General features: G+C 48.2%; 2 protein-coding genes and 1 long non-coding RNA gene across 3 annotated transcripts in view; all 3 read right to left on the reverse strand.

Annotated features, from left to right (window-relative positions):
- Positions 1-2,863: 2,863 nt before the first annotated feature.
- LOC116794598 (E3 ubiquitin/ISG15 ligase TRIM25-like) lies at positions 2,864-10,452 on the reverse strand. Its single transcript, XM_032703373.1, is given in 16 exon segments — positions 2,864-3,137; positions 4,311-4,341; positions 4,797-4,933; positions 6,048-6,083; positions 6,203-6,324; positions 6,327-6,401; positions 6,404-6,434; positions 7,004-7,055; positions 9,238-9,295; positions 9,298-9,366; positions 9,369-9,419; positions 9,422-9,553; positions 9,556-9,615; positions 9,618-9,656; positions 9,659-9,822; positions 10,373-10,452. Coding segments are annotated over 14 exon segments (1,074 nt in total). The 3' UTR covers positions 2,864-3,137; positions 4,311-4,341; positions 4,797-4,828.
- A 3,519-nt stretch (positions 10,453-13,971) lies between these two features.
- Positions 13,972-15,512, reverse strand: LOC116794248. Its single transcript, XR_004359735.1, has 4 exons — positions 15,393-15,512; positions 14,712-14,806; positions 14,093-14,323; positions 13,972-14,000 (listed from the first exon to the last, which is right to left on the reverse strand). It is a non-coding gene; the product is annotated as an uncharacterized LOC116794248 (long non-coding RNA).
- A 2,852-nt stretch (positions 15,513-18,364) lies between these two features.
- The window catches only part of PPARGC1B (PPARG coactivator 1 beta), a 50,109-nt gene continuing 44,754 nt past the window's right edge, over positions 18,365-23,719 (reverse strand). Inside the window, 1 exon segment of the mRNA XM_032703132.1 lies at positions 18,365-23,178. Within this exon segment, the coding sequence (XP_032559023.1) occupies positions 23,075-23,178 (104 nt within the window). The 3' untranslated portion in view covers positions 18,365-23,074.

Consider the following 23,719-nt stretch of genomic DNA (forward strand, 5'->3'; position numbering starts at 1 on the left):
CTCCGGTGTTTTCTTACATTGCTTTCATCTAGGCTTTCACCTCTTTGTTTCCTCAAGGCTAATGCATGGAGTATTAAAAGTACAAATCTTAAATTCTGAAGTCTCTTTGCAAAGAGGCAAATGTGTGGGGAAATTAAACTGCACCATCAGCTTAGTATCTGACTCAGAAATTCTACCTTTCTGGATATTAATTTTTGTCCAAAAGCTTTGTGAGCCTGCAGCGGTATTAAAATTTTTATTTTTTTCCAGTTTATTTGAAATCCTTTGCTTTTGTCATCTAGTAGGGATTATAAAGTTCTTATCTCCTGGATCACATGAATTTGGCCTACAACAGTCACCTTCTTTTGCTCTGTTTTGGCAAGCATTCACGTCAGCCCCAAATTCAGTCTCATAAGTCTCACAGTGAAGAGCTACCTGCACTTTTCCCTCCAAATCAGATGCTGGGCAAGTTTCATCCAGACAATTAATGTCTTTGTTTTGGTCACCAGGTCCCGTACGTTCTGGGTTTAAGTTAAGCCAAGTACTTCAATCTTAGTGCTGTACTGTATTACCTGTGATGGATGTGCCAAAGGCAGCGTCACACCTGTCTAGTGAGGGCTGCTCAGCTCTTCCTGAAAGCACAAATGGCCTTTGCCCAGCCTGCTGCAGACATACTCCCTTCTCAAACTGCTCCCAACCCCTCTGAAAGCATCCTGTGAATGTGACTCTGCTTGTGAGAACTGGATGGTTCAGGTTTCTGGGAGGACCCTTCTCTAAACAGGTCACAGACATTTCTGCCAGGGGCTCAGAGATTCAGGGAGCTGAAGGCTGGCATTGGGGGAAAGGTGAACTCAGTACCTCATCCTTTCCCTGGGGAAAGTAAACACCGTCACAGTGTTAAAAAAATGTGAATTACTTGCAGGCAAAGGGGTAGCTATATACCCAGAAAATGTTGCTGAGGGCAGCTGCCTGAAGTGCAGGAACTGCTCAGCACCCTGCTGCCAGTTTGCCCTTCCTTCTGCTAGTGATGGGAAGAGTGGACTCCAGTCCTCCCACTATAGCCTGTGGCTGGAGACACAGAAATATATGTTTGTAATGCCAGTTTTGCTGAGGAAATGCTCAGCTGATATTTCAGAAGCGGCTACAGCGGTGCTGATGTTCTCTTAGTCAATGTGTGCTGCTCTGTGAGATGGTGGGGAGGGAGTGACTTAAAATACAACGTTTGAGTCAGTCTCACTCTCTGTAGCAATTTGCAGCAGTGCAGTAACTCAGTCTGCAGCAGCAGCACTGAACTGCATTGGCTGGTCACAGCTCCTTCATCTGGGGTGACAGCCAGAGAGAAGCCCAGGTAATAAAAGTGCTGAAGGACAGGCTCATTTCTTTTGCCTCATTTGAGTGGTTGAGTGCAGCTGTCCTTCGTGTCTTGCTGGCTTCAAGCAGTAAGGAATATCTGCAAAGTCACCTTGAGCTACTGCTGAGCTCCCAAAATTTGGCCACACACTTTCTGTTATGCTGACAGTTGATGTGCGCAGCAGACCAAGGACTAAGGATACATTACAGCTTGGCCAGTCCATCTAAGCCATGAAGGGAGATGTTACTCTAAATCTGAGATGGATTTTGCTGCATTTAGTTTTAATCCCTGAAATTAGATATATGTTGATTATCACAAGTGACGGAATAGAGTTGTAGCCACGAATCCCACAAAAGCACACGGAACCTTAGCCTTTCTTTCTTAAAAATGCTTTTGCTGGAAACCCTGTTTTGCAGTATTTTTATCCTTTAGAGTAGAAACACCCAGGTTGTGAACCTACGTGTGGAATGTGAATCCCAGCTAGGCACAGAGCAGCCTCCAGCACCAGAGAGTGAGCCTAACTGCCTGGAAATGCCCATGAAATCTCCTTGTGGAGTTGGCACGTGCAGTAAAGGCTACATCAGGAAAACACAGGATGTGCTTGGTCAGGAAAGAACATCCCCAGCTGGTTGAGGGAAGTGATTGTCCTGCTTTGCTCTGCACTGGTGTGGCCTCACCTCGAGCCCAGTGTGCACCACAATATAAAAAATACCTAAAGCTCTTAGAGAGCATCCAAAGGAGGGATGTGAAGATGGTGACGGGTCTGGAGTGGCTGAGGTCACTTGGATTGTTCAGCTGGAGGAGACTGAGGTCAGACCTCACTATGGTCTTTAACATCCTCCTGAGAGCAGCAGAGGGGCAGCTCTGATCTTTGCTATCTGTGAGCAGTGACAGGACCTGAGGGACACAGCTGGAGCTGTGTCGGGGGGGGTTAGGCTGGATACTGGGAAAAGGTTCTTCCCCCAGAGAGAGGTTGGGCACTGAACAGGCTCCCCAGGGCAGTGGTCACGGCCCCAAGGCTGACAGAGCTCAAGGAGCATTTGGACAATGCTCTCAGGGTCAAGGTGGGATTGTTGGGGTGTCATGTGCAGGGCCAGGAGTTGGAACTGATGATCCTATGGGTCCCTTCCAACTCAGCATATTCTGTGATTCTATGATCTGTACCCACAGAGATGTGGCCAATAAAGCATCTTTGTGTGCTATGACCGTGGTGGTTTCCATGGCTCTTTGAACACTCTGTGGAAGTGTTGAAATGTTGCCTAGAGGTTGATCCATACAAAGATAATACACTGCTACCAAGACACTTGTGTTGAATGTGATAATCCAAACCCGTAGCATGGTCCTGAACAGCTTTCTACTGCAGCCATCTACAAACAACGCTCTCAAGAACTAATTCCTGGTAACGGTATGAGATCACACAGCCTTGCTTACCTGCACCACTTATTAGGTTATCCAGCCACCTAATGACAACAGAATCACCACAAATAACAGTGCACAAGTATAATGAGAACCACGAGATGATACAGCCCAGAGTTTGGAAAACAACAGCAGTCAGAGATTTTCTTATGTTCATGTTAATTCCTAGCACTTCTTTTTTAAATTTGCATATGCTACAGAATTGATTTGAATGCAAGGGATACAGGAGAGGTCAAGACACTTGGCAGATTCTCATTATTAAAGGTAATTTTTAACAATATTAAACTTTTCCTTTCCATCTTGCTTTTTGCCTCTCTTTTTCTTCTGGCCATATGTGAATCAAAAATTTTGTTTATGTCTGTCACACGCCGATCCTTTGCTTTGGTTTGGGCTGTAGGAATACACAAGATGGAAAAGTTTCACTTACTGTAATAATAGGCATATTTTACTGCTGTGTTAATAACACACTTGACAAGTTGCTGCCAAGCAGAGCTTCGCATTGCCTCAGAAAACTATATTTCTTTTCCCTCCCATTTTGAGTAGCTGTCTCATTCCATATAGAGCACAGCCATTGGTATGTCTGTAGAAGACTGAGCTCACAAGACAAATGAATGGACATGTACACTGATTAAAAAATATACCTCTAGATTTGCTCCAAAAATTAAAAACTGCCAAACGGCTCAAACTGCCACAGCTGGTGAAGAAAGTAGGATTTTCTTTAAAATTTATGGCTTAAGAAAAACTTGTTTACAAACTGCAGTTTCAGCAACAAAAAAATAATTAAAAAAATCTTTTATATAACTTCTAAATAACATTTCTTCAAAAAAGCTAGGAGAAAAGATGCACCACTGTGCCCAGCAGAAATATATTTGAGCAGTGGACTAGTGCTGTCTTAAGAGAAATACTGTTCACGCATTTCATATCTCCTGCAGCATTTGGATTTGTCTGGGAATCCTTTCAGGCACTGGGTTTGCTCCAGCTTCTGCTCAGTTGGTGGGAACCCCTCTGTGGTCTTTCCCTGGAACAGGCTCAGACTTTTACTGAGTGCTGAAGCAAACCCAGTGTCTCCCTCAGGCTGAAGGTAAATGATTTCTCTGGTGAATTTCCAGAGATTTCTGCCCAGTGCAGATTTTGAGAGCTGTGCCCTGAGGCTGCACGTCTGCTGGTTCACCTCTGGCAGGGAGAGGAGATGCATGCAACAAAATGCTGTTCACATTTTTAGGTGAGAGATTTTCTCTATAAGGCTCACAGCGCCAAGCCAGAGTCCTGAGGAATAAACAGTATTTTCTAACACTTAAGAGTTTGAAGAGGTACCAAAGCCCCACTGTAAAGAAACGGTGTTGAATGTTAGTGCTTCATGAAACACAAGTCACATCTTGTTAACAGTGAAATAAGAGATGTGAATAGACCTGACCCTCCTCTTTTGAGAGGAAGGACAGCCTTCCAGACTCTGCTTGGTTCCCCTTGAAACTGAAGCAGAGAAGCACAGGACATAGGGTCCTTAAATAAAAAACTGCTGGAGAAATTTGTCAGGATCATTTTTTAAGTAAAGAAAAGGATTTACCTGTTATACTTCATTTGTTTGGTGAGTTTATCTGAAAAAAAAATGGAGAAGAATGTTTAACAAAGCTGGCAAGAAATTCAAGTTAAGGGCTTGGTACTGTATCCCTGGATCTCATGGTCAGAGATCAACTAGGTGGGGATAGGGTGGGCAAATGAAGAGCACACTTCTTGAAAGCATGACTGAGCACCCAAAGACATGGGAAGTTGGTGGGAGCAGGAAACCACATCAGACAGAGGAGAAACTGGCCTTGCACTGCTTAGGAACAGACTTCTTGTTCCCTGCAGAAACAGTCTTTCTGCCTCCTTTTCCCTCCCCTTTCCAACACTCCCAAGATCCCACAAATCCACATCAGCCCCTCAAGGCCACGTACACACCCTGGTTAAAGCAGATGCTGGTCAGTGGCCATCAGCCAGGACCGCTGGGTCCCATGGATCGCTGTTTTCCAGCGGGTCAGCGGCGCAAGGCCGGTGGGTCGGGGCAGCTCACCTTGCAGTTCCTGGAAGATAAAGTCCAGTCCTTCATGGAGTCCCGTATCGTTTGGTATTAGCGGCGGAAAGTCCGGCGCCATCCATCTCCACCACCATCACATCTGCCCTGTAAATGTTCGAATTCTGGCGCGCAGTCTAGGGCACAGACAGTCCTTTCACCAAGGAAAAACCATTTAGCACTAAAAGCTAACAGACTTCTTCACTAGGATTCTTTGGAGGATTCTACAAGAGGAGGGTGCTTTGGCAACATGAAGTATTGGGTAAACAGTTGTTATATAACAATGTTATATACTGTTATTTGTTTGGCAATGCCTTTTCCTTACCTAAGCTGGATGGTAACTTTCAAATGCTGATAGGGAGAAAGGGGAAGGCATTTTGATGATACCCATGTGTGAACAGTGCTTTTGACTTGATGCTGTTGTAGAACAGCCACTGCTGTGACAAAACAAAATGCCAAACATACTAAATGGTGTCCAGGCTCCTGGAAAATGATTTTGATCCCACAGGCTAGAATTGACGTGCAGCACAGCTGTAAGTAACAGATGCACTGCTGGGAGCACAGCCCCAAGGTACGCGACGATTCAAATCCAAGTTCAAACTCAGCTTTAATCTGTACAAGTCACAGAGATGACATCTTAACATCCAGGTAGATGTTTGAGCCAGCCCTTCATGCAGCTGGGGCGTTCAGTGCTGCTGCAAAGTCCTGTGGGCTCTAACTTACAGTTGGTGTGGATGTGCACCACCGAATTACAGCTGACACCAGGAGTATTTAGGAAGTGATAAGTTATAAATTAAATTTATCACCTGCAAGAGAAGCAATAATAAATCTTTCCAGCTACTAAGGTTGCCACAAACCAAAAACTTTGTTGGAAATGAGCCAGTTACCTCTGCAGCCAAAGGCTGTTCACTGAGACTCAGCTGAAGGAGAGTCACCAATGCACATCCAAGAGAGCGCTGTAAACTGAACCCTATGGGCTTCATCTCAGACACAAACATTTTTCTGGTATTAAATGCGGGTGGTTTCATCAGAATCTAGCAAGGAAACCAAAATATAAAGGGACCACTGGAACAGCAGGCAGGTATCTCTCCATCCTGTTAATTGTGTGGATGTGGTGCCCTCTGTCTCGCTGGAATAGGGAGCAGCTCTGCAGCACAGGGTGGCAGCACTGAGGGGCACAGGCAGTGGGGTCTGATTCCAGTTATCAACACCATATTTTTCAAAGAAGAAAACAAGTTTTTACGGGGGAACATACCTGTCTGTGGCCAGTATTGCTACATGAAATTCCTACAAAGAGGATTGCCAAAAAAAAAAAAGGAAAAAAATTGTTAGTGTGATTATCAGAAAGGGCAGCTGGCTGAGAAACAGGCATATCCATGAAGAAAAAATGGAATGTCACTGCTTACCTTGAAGAAGAGGAAAATATCTTGTTGCTCTCTCAGCTTCTGCAAAAGCTGAAGATTCTGCTCAACCTCCTCTCTCCTATGTTCCATATTCTTCTTCAAGGAGTCAATGTATGCCAGTTGTTTTTCTCATTCGATTGAATGTCGCTCAGGATCTTCTTCTCTTTCTTAATCAACTCTGTTTTTATCTCGTCAAACAGCTTTGTATCTGAGAAGTCACTGTCTTTGTATTGGTCTAAATGAAGAGATTAAGAAAATGGGGCACTAGTCAGGAACCCCACACTTCAGCTTAGTGCCTCTTTATCAATTTGCATTGTATCTATCCTTTGCACTGCCTTTAGAAGGAAGCAGACAATAAGCATTTGCTTAGAATATCTGCTTAAACAGAGGCTTATGAAAATTCATCCTGATATAGTAACAAAATCAGATAAAATTCAGCTACCAATGTGAGAACTGTATCTGTACACACTGAAAACCCCACCTGTAGATGCAAATTATTTTCTTTTTTTTCAATGGGTAGAAAACTTTACAAATATATAACGATATATACAATCTGTGGTCTGCCAGTTCTGTTACCTGTGCAACTACAATAAAAGCGGAATCCCCCAGCTGGTTCCTCCTGTGGAGCTATGCTGGGAGGCTGTGAGAAAGCTTGGCTTCTGGCAGTTTCCTACACCACTGTTTTCCCTGTTTTGGACTATATCACTTTCTATTCATCTGCTTTTAACAGCATAGTTGCCATCACATACTGTGGGAAATTGTGAAGGAAAGATGCTCTGAATTAGCAATGATCTGGGTACCAACCTTGATCTGATTCTCGCTTTTCTGAAGATCTTCTAGGGCGGTAACTAAGGCCCTTTCGTATAGCTGCAGACGTGTCATTGTTCAGGAGTTTAGTCTAGCAGAAGGAATGACAGCATTGAACTTCATAGCAGGGACAGCTTTAAACCAGACTGGCAGTCTGTGGAGCTGAAATGGCACAGGCACCTTCTGCCTGCCCCCTTTCACCAGTGAGTCCTATAATAAACTGTGTTCACTGCCTCCTTGTAAAGATGGGGTAACAGAAAACTGTTTAAATTTTATATATGTGTGACTTTGTGGTAGGTTAATTAATAACTTTCCTTTGAGTAAGTAAATTTCATTAAAATGAATCAATAAATCTCACTTATCTGTTAAAGCTTCACAGAATCTTCACATGTGCCTTAATGTGGTCCAAATCCTTAGTTTTCATGTGTCAGCAGCTGTGGGATCTGAGGATAAGGTAATAAGCAATTATCTTTTCTGAAAATCAGCAAAACAGCAGTACTTACTCATCCTGCTGTTTATTCTAAGGGATACTATGATCATTGAGTGCTGTGGAACTGCACAATAGCACAGTTCAGAGGAGACAGTAACTTTGTCTTTGGAGATTAGACAGTCTCCGAATGGCTTTGGTTGCTTCCAGCAGTTTTCACATTTGAGCACCCATGAATGGCCATGACAGACACACCTCCCAGACTTCCATCTTTTTAATAAAATCATGCCAGAAAGTTTAGATTTTCCATGAGATAGTTGTCACAGCTGTCACAGAAGTTTTAATTTTGAAACATTAAAAGACAAACAATCGAATTTGATCAAGGTTCTTCTCACTGAAACCCTTTTACAATTCCTCCTGAAGAGCTGCATTCCCGATTTCACTGGCTATCCTGGGGAGTTTTAAAAATAACCACCCAAGAGGAATATGCAGCAGAGATCTCAGTGTACCCACAGGGATGGCTCCCCTCTAGACAGGGCAGTGTTGCTCCTTTACCAGCTCCAGGGATGAAGGAAATGGCCACTGTCTCACACAACCCACTTGTGCTTGGCAGCTCTGAATTTTTTATATGTAATGTGAGGGAGGAGATTTCTGATAACTGCAAAGGATCCTTCCTGCTAATTCCTGAGGAGGCTGTGACCTGTCCTGAAGTTCAGAGTAAGCCAGGCATTTCCTGCCCAGCCATGGGTTTCTGCATGGTCTTTTCCTTGGCTCTAAACTGAGCCCAGAAATTTCAAATGCAAGGCATTGAGCATAGCAAATGCATTTTATGCCCTCAGTCTCAGCTGATTCTGGAGCATTTCAAGGACAGCAGCTGAACTCAGAAGCAGGAATGTGGAGGCCCCATGTCTCTGTATCTGCTGGGCCATTGGCTCAGCAAAATTTATGGCAGAGGGAGGAACTGCAAAATCACAGAATCAATTACGTTGGAAAAGATTTCTGAGATCATCAAGTCCAACCTGTGACCCATACCCACCTTGTCAACCAGACCAGAGCACTGAGTGCCAAGTCCAGTCACTTCTTGAACACCTCCAGGGATGGGGACTCCACCACCTCCCTGGGCAGCCCATTTCAATGTTTAATCACCCCTTCTGTGAAGAAATTCCTCCTAATGTCCAACCTTGTGAAGAAATTCCTCCTAATGTCCAACCTGAATCTCCCCTGGCACAGTCTGAGACTATGTCCTCTCATCCTCTCCCTTGTTGCCTGGGAGCAGAGCCCAATTCCCACCATGCTACAATAAGGGAGCTCAAGGGAAGGGCCTCAAGTGGAAAAACCTGTTTCCCCACCCAAAGTTCAGTAATAGTGGCATCCCTGAGGCTCTGTGGAGGAAGAGATTTTCTAATACCTGAAGGAATACTTCTTAACCCCAGCCGGGAACCCCAGTGAGGGGCTGGCAGTTCCCTGGGGCTGCACCTCAGCATGTGGAACACCCTGAGGGATTTACCCAGCCTTGTCCCGGGCAGCCCCAAACACCTTTCTCTGCTCTTCTCCCTCTGCTTACCCGGCCAGGCTGCTCTGGCAACAAAATGAGGAAAAGAAAAGCAAATTCCAGCACAATGCGCCAGTCCCTGCTGGGCAGATATGAAATCCCTGGAGCTGCTGCCTGCCTGCCCCAGCCCCCGCCCCAATCCCCATTCCCTGGTGAAAGCCTCACTGCCCCTCCTGTGGCTTCCTCCCTTCCTCCAGGTCAGGGGGTCGGACCAAACCCCGCAGGAGCCGTGGGGAGAGAAGAGCTCCTTACCAGCTGCTGTCATGTCCCTCCTTCAGGGTGAGGACCTCGTGGTTCACGTGGGCCCCCTAATGGCGCAGAGCATGCAGATGTACTGCTCCTCGCGGCTGCAGTAGCATTCCAGCATCCTGCCGTGCTCGGGCACCTCCTCTCCTCCGCCACACTGCCTGCTCCCACCTCCACCAGGATGTGGTCTGGTAGTAAGCCTTGGAGTTGTGTTTGTTCAGATGGGCCTGGCACAAGGACGCATCGCAGACCAGGCAGGTTTTCACCGCTGGCTGGGTCTCATCCAGGCAGTACTCACAGGGGAACACCTCTGTCTCCCCTCTTCAGAGCCCTTACCCTGTTTTTCTTCAGAAGTCTTGGCCTGAAATGCCTTCACGATGTGCACAGGTGGAAATTCTTCTGCAGCTCCAGGTTGGGCCCAGGTGGAGCCTGCACATGGGGCAGGTTAAAGGAGCCTGCGATTGTTTCTGGGCTGTGAGCACCTTCTTGATGCACTGCTGGCAGAAGCTGTGACTGCAGCTCAGCGACACCGGGTCCTTGTACATGCACAGGCAGATGGAACACGTGAGTTCGGCTCCAGGCTGGCACCCCCTTCAAATTCTGCACTAGCTTTTTCCATGGCTGCAGCGAGGGCGCCTAACCCAGGCTGCGAGAAACGAAACTGACAAGGCGGGAGGCCCAGCCCGGACGCTGCAAGTATTCCTCTCCGCCTCCGTCACGGAGAGAGATGTTCCCTCTCCGGCTCCACCCTCAGACAGTTTCTGGACGCCCCGGCAGCCACTTTGGAAAATTTTCCCTCAGGCTCGGGTAGCACTGCTCTGGTGTGGGCTCCCACCGGGATGCTGGGAGCAGGGGAAGGCACGAGATGGACTTCTCTTGCAGCCTTCTGCCTCCCTCCCCGAAAAATTCTCCGTTCCACAACAAGGGCAGCAAATTTGAGATTAACCTGGGTGAGAATGAGCCTAGCAGGGGTAAGCCTACAATTCCCAACAGTCCGGGTGCTTCCTAGGGGTAAAATAAGAACCTAATGGAAAGTTGAACTGGGACTTGTTGAGGCACATCTGCCTGTAGCCAGCTGACAGGAAAGTGGGGGTTGGTAAAAGCTCTCAGGCACTATTCTAGGATAAGAACAGCCCTGTACCATGCCATGAGCCCTTGCTTCTCCCTCTTTGTGCCTGTACCAACTGGGACAAGGCAGAGCAGCAGCCACTGCAGGTGCATTTCGGAGACCCAACTCTACCCGTATGGTTTTCGTATCATTTGGTGTATAAAATGAAAAAAGAAAAAAACAGCTTTCTTCCAGGACTGAACATGAATGTAGTTTAGCATATGCAAAGCTGTAGCATCCCTCAAGGTCTTTTACGTCCCTGCTGGGGTGAAGAGCTTGGGCTGATTCATGCAAATAACTGTCTGAAGGCAGCAGAACCACAGGCAGCAGGCAGGAATATCATCTCTTCCTCCCCAAGGTGTTTGGACAAGCATAAAAATTTACTAATCCAGACCACATATGGCACAGGCGGTTTGCTTCTGCATCGGATGCCTTTGATTGTGCAGGATGGGCAGAGGCAAAAGCTGCTGCCTTAGAGCCAAGATCAGCATTGCTGCTGCTTAGTTTTGTTGCAGTTCCTATTGTGCTCTCAACTTTAGGACAAAATAAATTGCCACTGACTTTTGCAAACTGAATTACTTTAATAACATGAGGCCAACACAGTATTTAATACAGCCGAGCAAAAATGAGCAACTTAATAGTATTTCCATCATGGTTAACAGAACAAATAAGAGAGAAGCTCTTGTAGTAAGAGGCAGTGTGCTGTGACATACCCCACAGAGGCCATCACAGCAACCCACAATCCCTTCTCTCATATGCCAGCTTAACAACCCTCCCCCTACAGCAACGGTCCCAGTTCCTAGGCCTGGAAATACAAAGCAACACCTTCTCCCCACATCCAAATAGGAGCTTCAAAGAGCCATCAGACATGCTGATGGTAGCATGGACTGGATACTTCAAAGGGATGCTTACTGTCTCTATAAGCCTGAGGCTCTTAGCAGGATCTCCAGCCTTGACAAACATGTTAAAAAAAGGCAGGGTGTTTCTTCAGCAGTCCAAGTCTGCCCATACCACTTTGAGGTTGTTGGCCTAGGAACATGCAGAGGTAATCGTGAGGCACTTGCAGGCAGCACTCAGACAGGGCACAAATGATTCCAAGCTTCCAGCAGCTCTCATTGTTGGTGTTCACCCCAGAAACTCTGGACACTCTGCACGTCTGGGACAGCACTGCACATATTTGAGTCCTGTCCTGGTTTTGGCTGGGAGTGGGCAGGTGGGGAGCAATTTTATTGTGCATTACTTGTTTTAGTTGGCTTTTCTCACTCTTTGCTCCTTTCTACTACTGTTATCATTAGTAGTAGTATCTTATTATTATATTTTGCTTTGTTTCAGTTATCAAACTGCTCTTATCTCCAACCCACAGGTTTTAGAAATTTTCAGAATTTCTGAGAAAACCCACCAGAACGACAACAAACACACCAGATACATAAGAGACAAAGAGGAAGAAGCAGGATTTGAAGAGATACAGCCAAAGAGGCCAGAGGCAGAGGAAAAAACGAGGATTTGAAGAGTTACAGCCAAAGAAGGCAGAGGTAGAGGAAAAACCAGGATTTGAAGAGCTGCCTTGGAAGGAGTTACAGCCAAAGGAGAAGGCAGAGGTAGAGGAAAAACCAGGATGGAAGAGCTGCCTTGGAAGGAGTACAGCCAAAAGAGAAGCCAGAGGCAGAGGAAAAAAATAGGTGGATAATGTGGATGCTGGGGGTCCACCTGTACCGCGTGAGGAGTTGAAATCACCACCTCTTTAAAACATAAAGAAAGAGAAAAAAAATATGATTAACAGATAAGTCCACTGATGAAAGCTGGACTTCCCAATCCAACCCACCCCAAACATATGTTAACTGAAACACTTCTGCACTCTTAGCTGCTCTATGTAATTCTGAGGGGGAGGACAGCACATTTTGGGAAATGCTGCTCTTTCAGTTTTAGCACAGTGTGCTTCTTAGTGTACCCAAGGCTGTACAGATGGTGGCCAGTAGTGTGCACATCACTCACTGTCACACACACTCCAACCCAGCTTCTCAGCCTTGACCCACGGCTCACTCTCATGTCAGTGAGGGCTGAAGCACCATCAAGACAGCAGTAACAAGGGAACCTGATTTTTCGATTCAGTTGGACAAATGCCCCACCACGTACAGCTCGGGATTGTAGGCTGAGCATACAAGCATTACCAAAAAGCAGAATTATTTGCACAGAAGAGCAGAGTATTTATGTCGTAAACAAATCCACCTGCTGCTGCTGTGGAGTTCTCAACTTCCCCATTGAATCAAAGGCATGCACAGACAGGGGGGAGTTGCATTATCTTCTCTAATCCTCACGGAAAACTCCTAGAAATTCCACACCTCTTTACCCAGAGCTGTTTTAACAGGGTGTATCCAAAGCATGCCCCAAAACACTGAAACCAGGACAAGTTTCCCTTCCTGTACACACATTTGCATTTGTATGCATACAAAGCTAGGAATCAACACTTCTAGGGGTACTTCATGTACTGGTGTCTTGTATACAACCCTTCTTAAAGATGTTTTGTTGACTTTTCCATCTTGCTTTGTGCTATAGGAAATGATCACTTACCAGGTGGTGGTTTAATTGAGGACTCCATGTTTGAAGGAATTGCTGGAAAGGCATAGAATATTGCGTGTTTTTGATTCATCCAAGAGCAATAGGTGGGTTTGGCACTTTCACACCATCCGTGACAGGAACAGGCTTCGTTCCCTAATACATGCAGAAAGGAATCATAGAACCATAGAATCATAGAATCATTAAGGCTGGAAAAGACCTCCAAGATCATCGAGTCCAACCTGTGACCCATTCCACCTTGTCAACCAGACCAGAGCACTGAGTCTCAAGTCCAGTTGTTCCTGAACATCTCCAGGGATGGTGACTCCACCACTCCTGGGCAGCCCCTTCCAATGTTTAATCACCCTTTCTGTGAAGAAATTCCTCCTAATGTCCAACTCAATCTCCCTTGGCACAGTGTGAGACTATGTCCTCTCATCCTGTCCCTTGTTCCCTGGGAGCAGAGCCCAACCCCCACCTGGCTCCACACTCCTGTCAGGGAGTTGGAGAGAGTGAGAAGGTCCTCCCCGTGTCTCCTTTTCTCCAGGCTGAGCCCCCCAGCTCCCTCAGCCCTCCTCACATGACTGACTCTCCAGACCCTTCCCCAAATCTGTTGTCCTTCTCTGGACACGCTCCAGTCCCTCAATGTCTTTCTCGCCATAAGGGCCCAGAAGTGGACACAGCACTGCGGTGTGGCCTCACCAGTGCCCAGTGCAGAAGGAGAATCACTTCCCTGGGCCTGATGGCCACACTATTTTGGTACAGGTCGGCTTCTTGTCACCTGGGCACACGCGGCTCATGTTCAGCTGCTGTGACCAGCACCCCCAGGTCCTTTCCCACCAGGCAGCTTTCCAGCCACTCCCCAGCCTATAGCTGGGGTTGTGACCCTCGTGCAGGACGTGGTGTTTTGCCTTATTGAACCTCATGCAGTTGTCCTTGGCCTGTCGATCCAGCCCATCCAGATCCCTCTGCAGAGCCTTCATGCCCTCCAGCAGATCAACACTCCTGCCCAACTTACTGAGGGTGCACGCGATGCCCTCGTCACAGATCATCAGTAAAAATATTAAACCTTGGGAAGATCTTACCTGGCTTGAATTGCTGTAAAAGCCTGCAAAGACATTTGAAAGTAGGATTAGCATAGCACAGGCACAGGCCAGCCCAAGAGCTGTGTATCTCTGGGAAGGGGATGCTGTTAGGTACCCTGGTGAAAAGAAGTATATCTTCTGATTTCTCAGAGCCTCCAGCTCCTGAAGATCATGGCTGGCTGAATCCTTCTGCTTTTCGTGGTTCTTTATCCATATGAATCCGAGAAACTTGTTGGTTCTCATAGTCACTGAGAGCTTTCAGGATCTCACTTTTTTTTTTCTCTAGCTGCAGACTGATCTCTTTGAATAGGCTCTCCAGCCGTTGCCACTGCAGACCCTCCTTAACCTATTAAGAAAACACTTTCAAAGCTGTAAGGGACTGTGTAGGGACATTTTTCACACGAGCTCTCACTCAGAAAAGGGCCTGTTCTTTTCTGGATGAGAGAAGTAACTAAAAATTGAATAAGGTTGGAAAAATAAAAAAGCCACACACCAATCACTCATCAGGAGGCACGGATGTAACAACAACTTTCAAGCTTAACTAAGAATGTACCTCCCAGACCGATACGAAAGTTTCATCATCCTCCCTCAAAGAAGAAACCTCAAAAATACACTAGAAACCGCCCAGGATCTAAAAAAAGCTTCAGAATCCATGATCTGGGAAAGGGCAAAAGAAAACCTTATCAGTTACCAGCATGCAACCATCCCCAAAGTGATATAGGTCTTGGAACAACCTTTACTTCCTCCGCTTTTTCCAGCAGGTTTGCTATGCTTCGATCCAGCGCAGCTTCATAGTTTTCACCTCTTTTAGAGTTTCGGGAAAAACACGCTACAAAATAACCAGTGGGAGATATCAGGATAGGACTCACATACATGCATGAAACCAGCAATGTTATAGACATGGGCTAAGCTAGACTTGCCAAAGGTTTGCTCACTACATGCTCTCAGGACAAATCAATACAGAAAGGTTTACTGCAAGATTTTATCCCTGAACAAATGCTCAATTACTAGCACAAGAAAAACAATTGAAACTGAAACTGTTCATGTATAATAGCCACACACAAAAGCTACTTCTGCTGCTGGCAGCTTCCTTTCTGTTATCTCTAATTTTCTTGCATACTGCGGCTCAGGCTGATCTCTGGCTTGGAAGTGCACCAAAGCCAGAGCACTTGGTCCCACCAGTTTGCCCAAACTCTCCCCTCAGGATGGGAAGAAAGTGTTTACAACATCTCGTTTTCCATCCCAGGGGGCAAACCCAGAGGGAACTGGGACTAAACTGAGAAAAAAAGCCCCAAGAGGGAATTTAACCCATGTGGGTCTGCAGTTCTGAAACTGGGAGGGCAGCTCTCCGTGCCGCAGCCCCCGTGGTTTTCCTAGTGCAATCCATGCCGAGCCGTGTCCCGGCAGCCTCTTACCTGTGCTTGGCCAAAAGCCTCCTCCAAACTGATGATCTTGTGCTCCCTGTGGGAGATGAGGACGGAGCACAGCATGCAGATGCAGACCTTGTCCGTCTCGCAGTAGCATTCCAGCAATTTGCCGTGGGGCATTTCCTCTCAGCCAAAACCTGGGCACCACAGGGCTCCACCAGGACGTGGTTCTTCTGGGTGTTCTTTGTGCTGGCTTGCTCAGGGGGCTTTGGCACAGGGAGGCCTCGCAGGTCAGGCAAGTCTTCAGCTGGATGGGGCTCCTGAAGGCAGAAATCACACAGGATCACCTCTGATTGCTGCCCCAAACTTCCTCCTGTTGCATTGCACTTCCTGCTTTTCCTACCTTGATGAACAGAAGCGTCCAAAAAGTTCTCCACTATGTTGCGGAGATGGAAGTTGGGCTTCAGCTCCCCGGTGGGGCCTGTGGGGGAAAGGCAGAGTGGGCACTTGGAAGGGCCCCGCTGGCATTTCTGCTCCTTCTGGATGCACTCCTCGCAGAAGCTGTGACCGCACCCCAGGGACACGGGTTCTGTAATGTCCAGGCAGATGGGGCAGGTCAGCTCGTCCTTCAGCTTGGCCGCAGCCCGCGCGGCCATGGCGCCTGAGCCTCGCAACAGGGTGAGGGCAAGGAGGAGAGCACTGGTGGGAAATGAAACTGAGGTGGGACAGAGCCTCTCGTTTGCTCTGCGGGCCAAAAGCTGCTGCCTCCTCCCCCTTTAAAGGAGGGTCTTCCCTCTCCTCCGCCGAGCTTCCTGCGTCTCGCCTGCCACGTGAATTCGTCACAGCTGAAGTCTATTAGCAGCTCAGAGCTGGGAGCTTGGGTGCTTCACAGGGCAAAGAGTCCATGCAGGGGATGCAGCAGCCAGGACTCGGAGCGGGAAGGAAAGCTGGGAGGAGTCCTGCGGGCACGGGGCAGCTGCTGCGGGCAGGGAGGTCCAGAGAGCTGGACCAGCAGGGAGAGAGGTCCCCGAGCTGGCAGGGGGAAAAGAACCAAACTGCCCCTGTTCGCCTCTGCAAAGACACCTGGATGGACCTGGACAACAACTGGGACTGATAAATGCTGAGAGTGGGCAAATGCATCCGTTACTTAAAGTGCAGCCTCCAGAGCCCTGTACAGACTTTGAGTGGCCCAAAGCTGAGGTCTGTGTCAGGGAGTGGGAGCTCCTGCACCCAGCAGAGCCCAGGGCGGGATTTGGTCGGTGCTCAAGGCACAGGTGGGAGCTGCAGCTCCGAGAGCAGCCAGGGACAGCTCACTGGGCAGTGAAACGAAGTCCAAGCAGCAGGTGTTTCACACTGGTCAGAGAGCAGGAGCCTGGGGTGTGCTGCCCACACACCTGCTGCCCGCACTGCCTGCAGGTGCTAGCCAGCCCATGCCAGTGACCAAAGCTGTCCTATCCACAAAGATCACAATTGACTGATTTTCCCTCTCACAAGGCACACTGTGCCTAGCCAGGAGATAAAAACACTGCCTCCCTCCCCTCCAGCAGCTGGAGAGGAGCCTTGTAAGGACTACAAAAGCAGTGCCTGTCTGTGTGAAAATGAGTTATCACTAACTTTTATCACTAAGTATACCAAAATGAAAACTTTCCCACTGGCTTTTTCCAAATGGTTGGAACTAATGCTGGCACTAACAGAGCGCTGAAATGAGTTGACGTTCAGCAACAGCTCCCTTCAGTCTCCAGGTCTGCTCTCAGAAATTATCCCAATTAGCAATTATGCTTGAAAACGATATCAGTTGTTATTTCCAGGAAGCTGCCTGGGAGGCACAGGTCAGGCTGGGAGGACAAACCTAAACTGTGGGTCTCTCTTCCTGCAGACCTTTCCTTCATGTGCTGCAGCCTGGGAACCCACTTCCATGCCTCTACTCCCACACGAAACCACCCTGGGCACACCAACACCAGCTGCTCAGCAGCATCCCCACGTTTCCCCCCTGCAAGTTCATGTTTCATCTATCCTGGCACTGTCACGGTGCCTGATGTATTTCAGAAAAATACCTGGTTTGGTGGCCTGAAGCCTGCTGGTTTTGAAAAGCAGCGGGAATGGGCTTCCAATCAGTTCTCTGCTCAGGTGCAGCAGTTACAGTGGGGTGGGATGCTGGTTCTGGCTCTGTGGCTGGGCTGGGGGACCCACACTGGGCTCCTACCAGCTGTGCTGGAGACAGATAGGGTGTAGAGCTGCTGCCTAAATTGGTGCATACCCCCAAAAAACCAGTAGCTGGGACAGCTCAGCACCTTGCAGACCGCTCCTTTCAGGCTGCTGGATCCTTCTGCTCGGCCACATCACCTAGCCACGTTCTTGATAAATCCAGTGCAACCTCTCTGACTGGCGAGCCTCACAGGGGTAACAGCTGGCATGAGGCTCCTGTGTGCCAGGTGCTCCAGGGCAGCTGCCTTCCATCCCAGTGTTCCACAGCCTGGAATCCCCGATGACCAGGACACCCTGTGCTGGGACACAGTGGTCGTGCCTCGGGAGAGCAGGCTGATTCCCAGGGGACTGCTCTCTGCTTCCAAGGGATTGTCCAGGTCCCATCCTGAGCTGTACAGTTGCTGTATCACCATCTGGAGTCTTTTCCATACTTTTTCTTGCTCTCTTACTCCCACTCAAGCAAATTTGAGGTGCATGCCCCACTTCATCTTTAACCCTCCCAGTCTGGAGGGTTTCTTCTGCAATGGGTCTTGTGACATCGGCACCGCTCCAAAGTCCAGAATATGGAGCCCAGGATTTTCCTGCACAAATTAAACTGGAAGAAGCCACACTTAAAATAGCAATATACAGGGATATTCCCCCACAGGGACATCCCTGGCATTGGTGTGAGCGAGCTGGGAGGTTCTGCCACCCCCAGGCCCCAGACGTGCCCCCACAGTCCAAGGCCCAGGCAGATGCAGGAGAGCACCTTCAGCAGAGCAAAACACCTCCTCCCAAACAGCCTGCACTAACAAATTAAAATATTTCAGCAAAACTTGTCTTTTGATTTTTTTTCCCACTTATAGTATATATGTTATCGTTTATTTATAGGCAGATCACTTCACTATTTACAGACATGAGCGTAGAGATCTACAGTCTTTTTGATGTAAACAATTAACTCCACGGCAGGGGAGTCTGGAAAAAGAAGCCAGTTCTGAAGTATTTACACAATTTAAAATAGAACTTTATACCCACTGGATAGATATAGAGAATACATGAGCGATTTGGTAAATATCTATGAAACTATAGAATCTGACAATGTAAAAATACAAGAAAACGTTCTCTCTTTTAGAAGGTAGACAGTTAAATCACACTAGAAATAAATCTCTTTTTTTTTAAAAATAATAACAATAATAATAAAGGAAAGGCATAAGAATCCATGCCATCTTTAAGGTTAAAGTATATTACATAAAAGGACACAACAGAAAGGAACTGGGGAAAAAATTAAGTGAAAATAAAAAAACCATACCAATTGAAAAAAAACCATACTAAAAACTTGATTCTTTTATCACAGTGGGATCAATTCTGCTACTTTTACTTACTGCAAGTAGAAAATTGCAGTTAAGTAGTACTTACCAGCAATGAGCACAGGGAGGCAGAATGGCCCCTAATAATAGAGCAGTGTCCTTTTACTAAAAAAAAGAAAAAAAAAGAAGAAAAAGACAGAATTTAGCTTTTTTTTTCATAAATAACAAAGCAGATGTGCCCCTTTTTTTGGTGAAATTCTTACACCTTCTCAAGAAATGCATCAATTTAACTGTTCTCTCTGTTTCTCGCATGCATACACACCTCTCCCGACTCTTGGGTTGCAGCCAAGCTGCTGCTGTCCCTGACCCAGGGAGGGTGAGGGAAGAGGAATGAAACCCAGGCTGCGTTTGGCTCTATATTGCTTGAGATTGTCGGGGATGGACTACAATGCTTAGAACAGAAAGGGTGGGTTGAACACCGATGTATCTTAGGATTCAGCATACCTCCAGGAAGAAGGAAAAAAAAAAAGAACAAAAAGAAAGGATAAACCATGTTGATCTGCAATTGCATACTCCTTTGCATGGACCAGAGCTGAAATCAGACAGGACTGTAACATGGTGACTGAGCTGCTTTATTCAAGATGTGCAGCCCAGGCAGCTGCGCTGAGGAAGGGATAAACATTTTCTTTGGGGCAGCATCAAACCTAAACCTGGGATTGTCCTCTGCATTCAGCCCACACACTCAGAGACATTTTGCTCCTTCCTGCGGAGCTCAGGGACCCACGGATTCCAGCCAGAAATCCAGTATCCCACCCTGAACAACGAGCTTTTCTGGGCAAACCTGTGCAAAAAGCAAAGGGGCATTTATCACGAAACTCTTCACATTCAGCATTCCCACAGCACTTGCAGGAAGTGACTGGGGGACATTCTATAATTACATATTTTAAAAAAATAAATCTCCTCCTGACTTATTGCCTACCAAAGTAAACCCTTTGCTCCCAGTTCTCTTGAAGCCGCTTCCTACCTATCCCACAGCCCCCTCGAAGGGCTGGGGTGTTAGGTTCCCTTTTTGGGGTGCCCAGCTCCGAGCTGCACCCACCCTGGGGCACCCAAATCGATGCCACAGGTGGTGGGACATAAAGGCAATCCTGGAGAGAGGGGGATCGCCACTCCCTGGACAGCTCCTGCAAAATTGTGGCCCTGGCTTGCCTGGTAGCACTGTCTGCCTCCCCCCACACAGTGCCCAAGCATTGCTTTGCTCCTGCCCCACTTCCCTGTCAGCACAGTCACAGGCTGCTAAGGACGGAGCTCTCACCTGCCCCTGTGCCCAAGCGCACTTCCTGCCCTGTGCAGACATGAGCACTGTGAGTAAAGACACCTTTATAGAAAAAGAACCACCTCCCCCCCAAAAAAAAAATCCAGTGGAAATTACTTTTTACACACAAAACCTGCATGAGGGACTCTAAACCCAGAAAAGTGCTCTCTCCACTTTCACCCAATCCTAAAATTTGGAGGAAGCCACCAGGGCGGCAGCACACGTCCCCAGGCAGGCAGCACACAGCCCATGGGGCTCCATGCATAGTGCATAAGATCTGGAAAAATTCTTGGGGGGAGGGAAAACAAACCATCCCAATTTAATGGAAAAAAAAAAGTAAAAAACCCAAAGGAAAAAAAAAAAACCAACCCCACTTATAGGCTTCAGGCACCTCGAAGACCACTTATTGCATCTCTTCCTACCCTATGGCTGCAGTACTGATCAGCTCTGTGCAGGACCAGCCCTCCCTTCCCAAGCACTGCTCAGACAGCAGCTGGGCACAGGCGGGGCTGGGGGCCAACCTGGGTGCCCAGCTGCAGGAAAACAATGTGAAATTTTTATCTGGTACACCAAAACCAATGCTTGGGAAGCAACTGAGTGATCCTCCAGGAGTGGGCTGGAGTCCCCCCAGCTCTGCACTAACCCTTCCCCTCCACCACGCTTGATGCATCCCCAGCAGGGCCCGGCCATGGGTGCCCCTGGCTGAGGGAGATGGAAGAATTCCACTTACTTAGCTATTTGTTTTTGTTTTTTTGTTTTGTTTTGTTGCGTTTTTTTTTGGATTGATCGTTTTCTGAAAAACATCAGCACAGCCAGGACAGTACTACCCACCTAAATGTGTCGCTATATACATTCTACATAAGCTCTATAGCAATCACATGTAAACATCATCAGTGAGGAAATACTAGGACAGAAAAAGGCAAAGCTACAATGAGGCAATTGCCAATAGCAGATGCTCAGTCTCGGCCAGCGATGCTCATGTTCACTAAGGTGGGATGAGAAGTGGGGGGATTTGTGGAGGAGAGACACCAAACCTTGCTGTGAGGCTGAAATGGCACAAGAAACTGTTCCCTGGCAGTGATCGTCACTGGTGGTGGATTGGGGACCCGTGGTGGCCTCTGGGCCCTCGCGCTGCCGGGCTGGTTGTTGTCAGAACCACGGCTTTCCTGAAAGAAATAGCGGGAACTGTGCTGGTGTAGCGCTGCCGGCGTTCCTGCTCCCACCAGAGACCAGCTGCACTCACAGCCCCAGAGCCAGGGGCCATCCCGGCAGGGCTCAGGCTTGGCATCACCTTGTGCAATTTCAAAGGTTTTGGTCATTCTCCCTGCAAGACGAAATATATCCACGCCAAGGAAATGAGAATAAAACCCCTAAGTCATGTCAGGGGAGACCCCAGGAGATTCTAATCTATCTATTGCAGAGTTAAGGCATAAATTCTATCTACATAGGATGGCTGAATCCTAGTGGTCTTTGGGAGGAAAAATAAAAGGAGACGATGGCAATGGCTTGAGGAGCAGTGAGATTCCCACTCCCTCAGGAAACAGTGCCTCTGGCCAGCTGGTGGTGGGGTTTGCTCCAGCTGGGTGGGCTCTCTCCCCATCGCACCTCACCCAGAGGTGGAGGGCAAGTCCGCAAGCAAATTTCATGCTTGAGCATTCCTAAATCCAGTCCTGAAGGCCCCTGGCCAGAGACAGAGCGGGCAAACGTGCCGTGGGCACTGGCGGGCATGGGACGGATCCTGGGTGCCGAGTGGGTGCGGGAAGTGTATGGCTTATCAGGCAGTGGGCGGAGGGCGGGCAGGGTGCTGGGTGGGCAGACGCTCGTGCGGATGCTGTGCCCCCTTCCGCCTCTCTGGATTTTGACTGGCTGCCCAGTGGAGATCACAGATGGTCACGACGGGTCTTCTCACCCCGCTTGCTTTGCAGGGGCTGGAAGAGAGTGCAGAGCAAACTGTTTGGCCTGGCCGGTCTCCCAGCCATCCGAGGGGCTGGAGAGAAGCCAGATCCTCATACTGACCTGGAGATACCCATCCCTCAGGCTGTGCCAGCAGACCCGCTGGATTCAAGCCTGGCTGGCTCCAGCCCCCCCAACCCCTCTCTCCTGGCTCCAAAAGCAGCAGAGGGCTGGAGCAGTGCTGGTTGGAAGTAGTGCATCCTTCTTCCACCCCTCTCCTTCCCACCTGCAAAGCTGCCTGGCCCTGGCTCCATCGTGCACCAGGACCCAGCTCAGCATCTGTGTGCTGCTGCGGGGCTCGGGCCACGTGAGCAAGAAGAATGGCTTTGACAGCAAAGTGGATGACCCCAGCACAACCATCGAGCACCCCGGTTTGCCAGCAGGGAGGCGGGTGAATGTCAGCTCTGGGACTCTGCTCTGACCCCCCATTTGCTGAGTGGCAAGTGCCTCATTACAGTGCATAGTTAAAAATCAAGGAAGCGGTACAATAAATCTGAATTACAGTACATCTGAGCCATAAATACATTTTTTTTAAGTATATACTTTTTTTTTCTCTTTTCTATTAAAAATTAGTTATAATCCTGATTCTATTCACAATTAACAATTTCATCATCACACACTACAGACAAAAAAATGTTATGGTGACACAGCTGCAACTCCACGGCGGGAGCACGGGGAGGGGGAGGGGGAGGGGCCGGGGGGCTCCTAGGCTCACCCTAAAACAACCAGTCAGAAGCGGAGGGACTAACGTGTGGCAGTGAGACATCAACACCATGGGGACTCACAGACAGAAGCAGCTTTGTTCAATGTAAACATCGATCAGAAGGGACAGCAGTCTCTCTCTCGCGCGTGCGTGCTCTCGCTCTCTCTCGCTCTCTCGCTTTCCATAGACTGAATAATTTCTTTGAAAACGTAAACATATTGGAAGTGCTTGACTGAGGTATTGAGGTATTCCTCCAAGGTTAAGGCTGTTACCGATGCAGGCTTAGCTGGGCCTCCTGCAGCAAGCTGTCGAAATCCATGGTCTCGTACTTGCTTTTCACTGGAGCTGGGGAGGATTCCTCCGTGCCGCAATCTGGGAATGGCAGGGACAGAAGGCAGCCAGGTCAGGGAGTGGGGCACCAGCGTGCTCTCTGCCTGGCTGAGAGGGAAACTGAGGCACAGCAGGGCACTGCTCATTGCCCTGCTACACAGAGCCAGCCTGGATGCAGCAGTGATGGCAGAAGGGATTGGGGTGGTGTGTCTCTTCCCCATTGAAAAGAGCTGTGGGCAGAGGGGCTGCAGCAGGGCCCAGCTGGGCCTTGTTTTCCAGGTGTGCGAAAATCTGCCGGATGCAGCCAAATTTGCAGGTGCTGAAACAGGTTGCAGGGAGAGGGGTGTCTCCCTGCCCTGCTCCCAGGCCCCTGCCAGAAGCTGAACACACAGTGCCCCTGGAAAGCCTGGGAATTCAGCACATGCCAGAAATAAGGCTGCCTAATTTAACAGCAGCTTAACATTTTAAGAGTGTATTTTTGAATGGCATGGTTGCATTTCACCTCAGCCTGTGGGGTCTGCATCTCATGTGTCCTGTACTAGGACAAGCAGGATTTTAGAAACAAGCCAAGCTGTGCAGGAAG

This window comes from Chiroxiphia lanceolata, chromosome 15, assembly GCF_009829145.1.
Source record: "Chiroxiphia lanceolata isolate bChiLan1 chromosome 15, bChiLan1.pri, whole genome shotgun sequence".
NCBI lineage: Eukaryota > Metazoa > Chordata > Aves > Passeriformes > Pipridae > Chiroxiphia > Chiroxiphia lanceolata.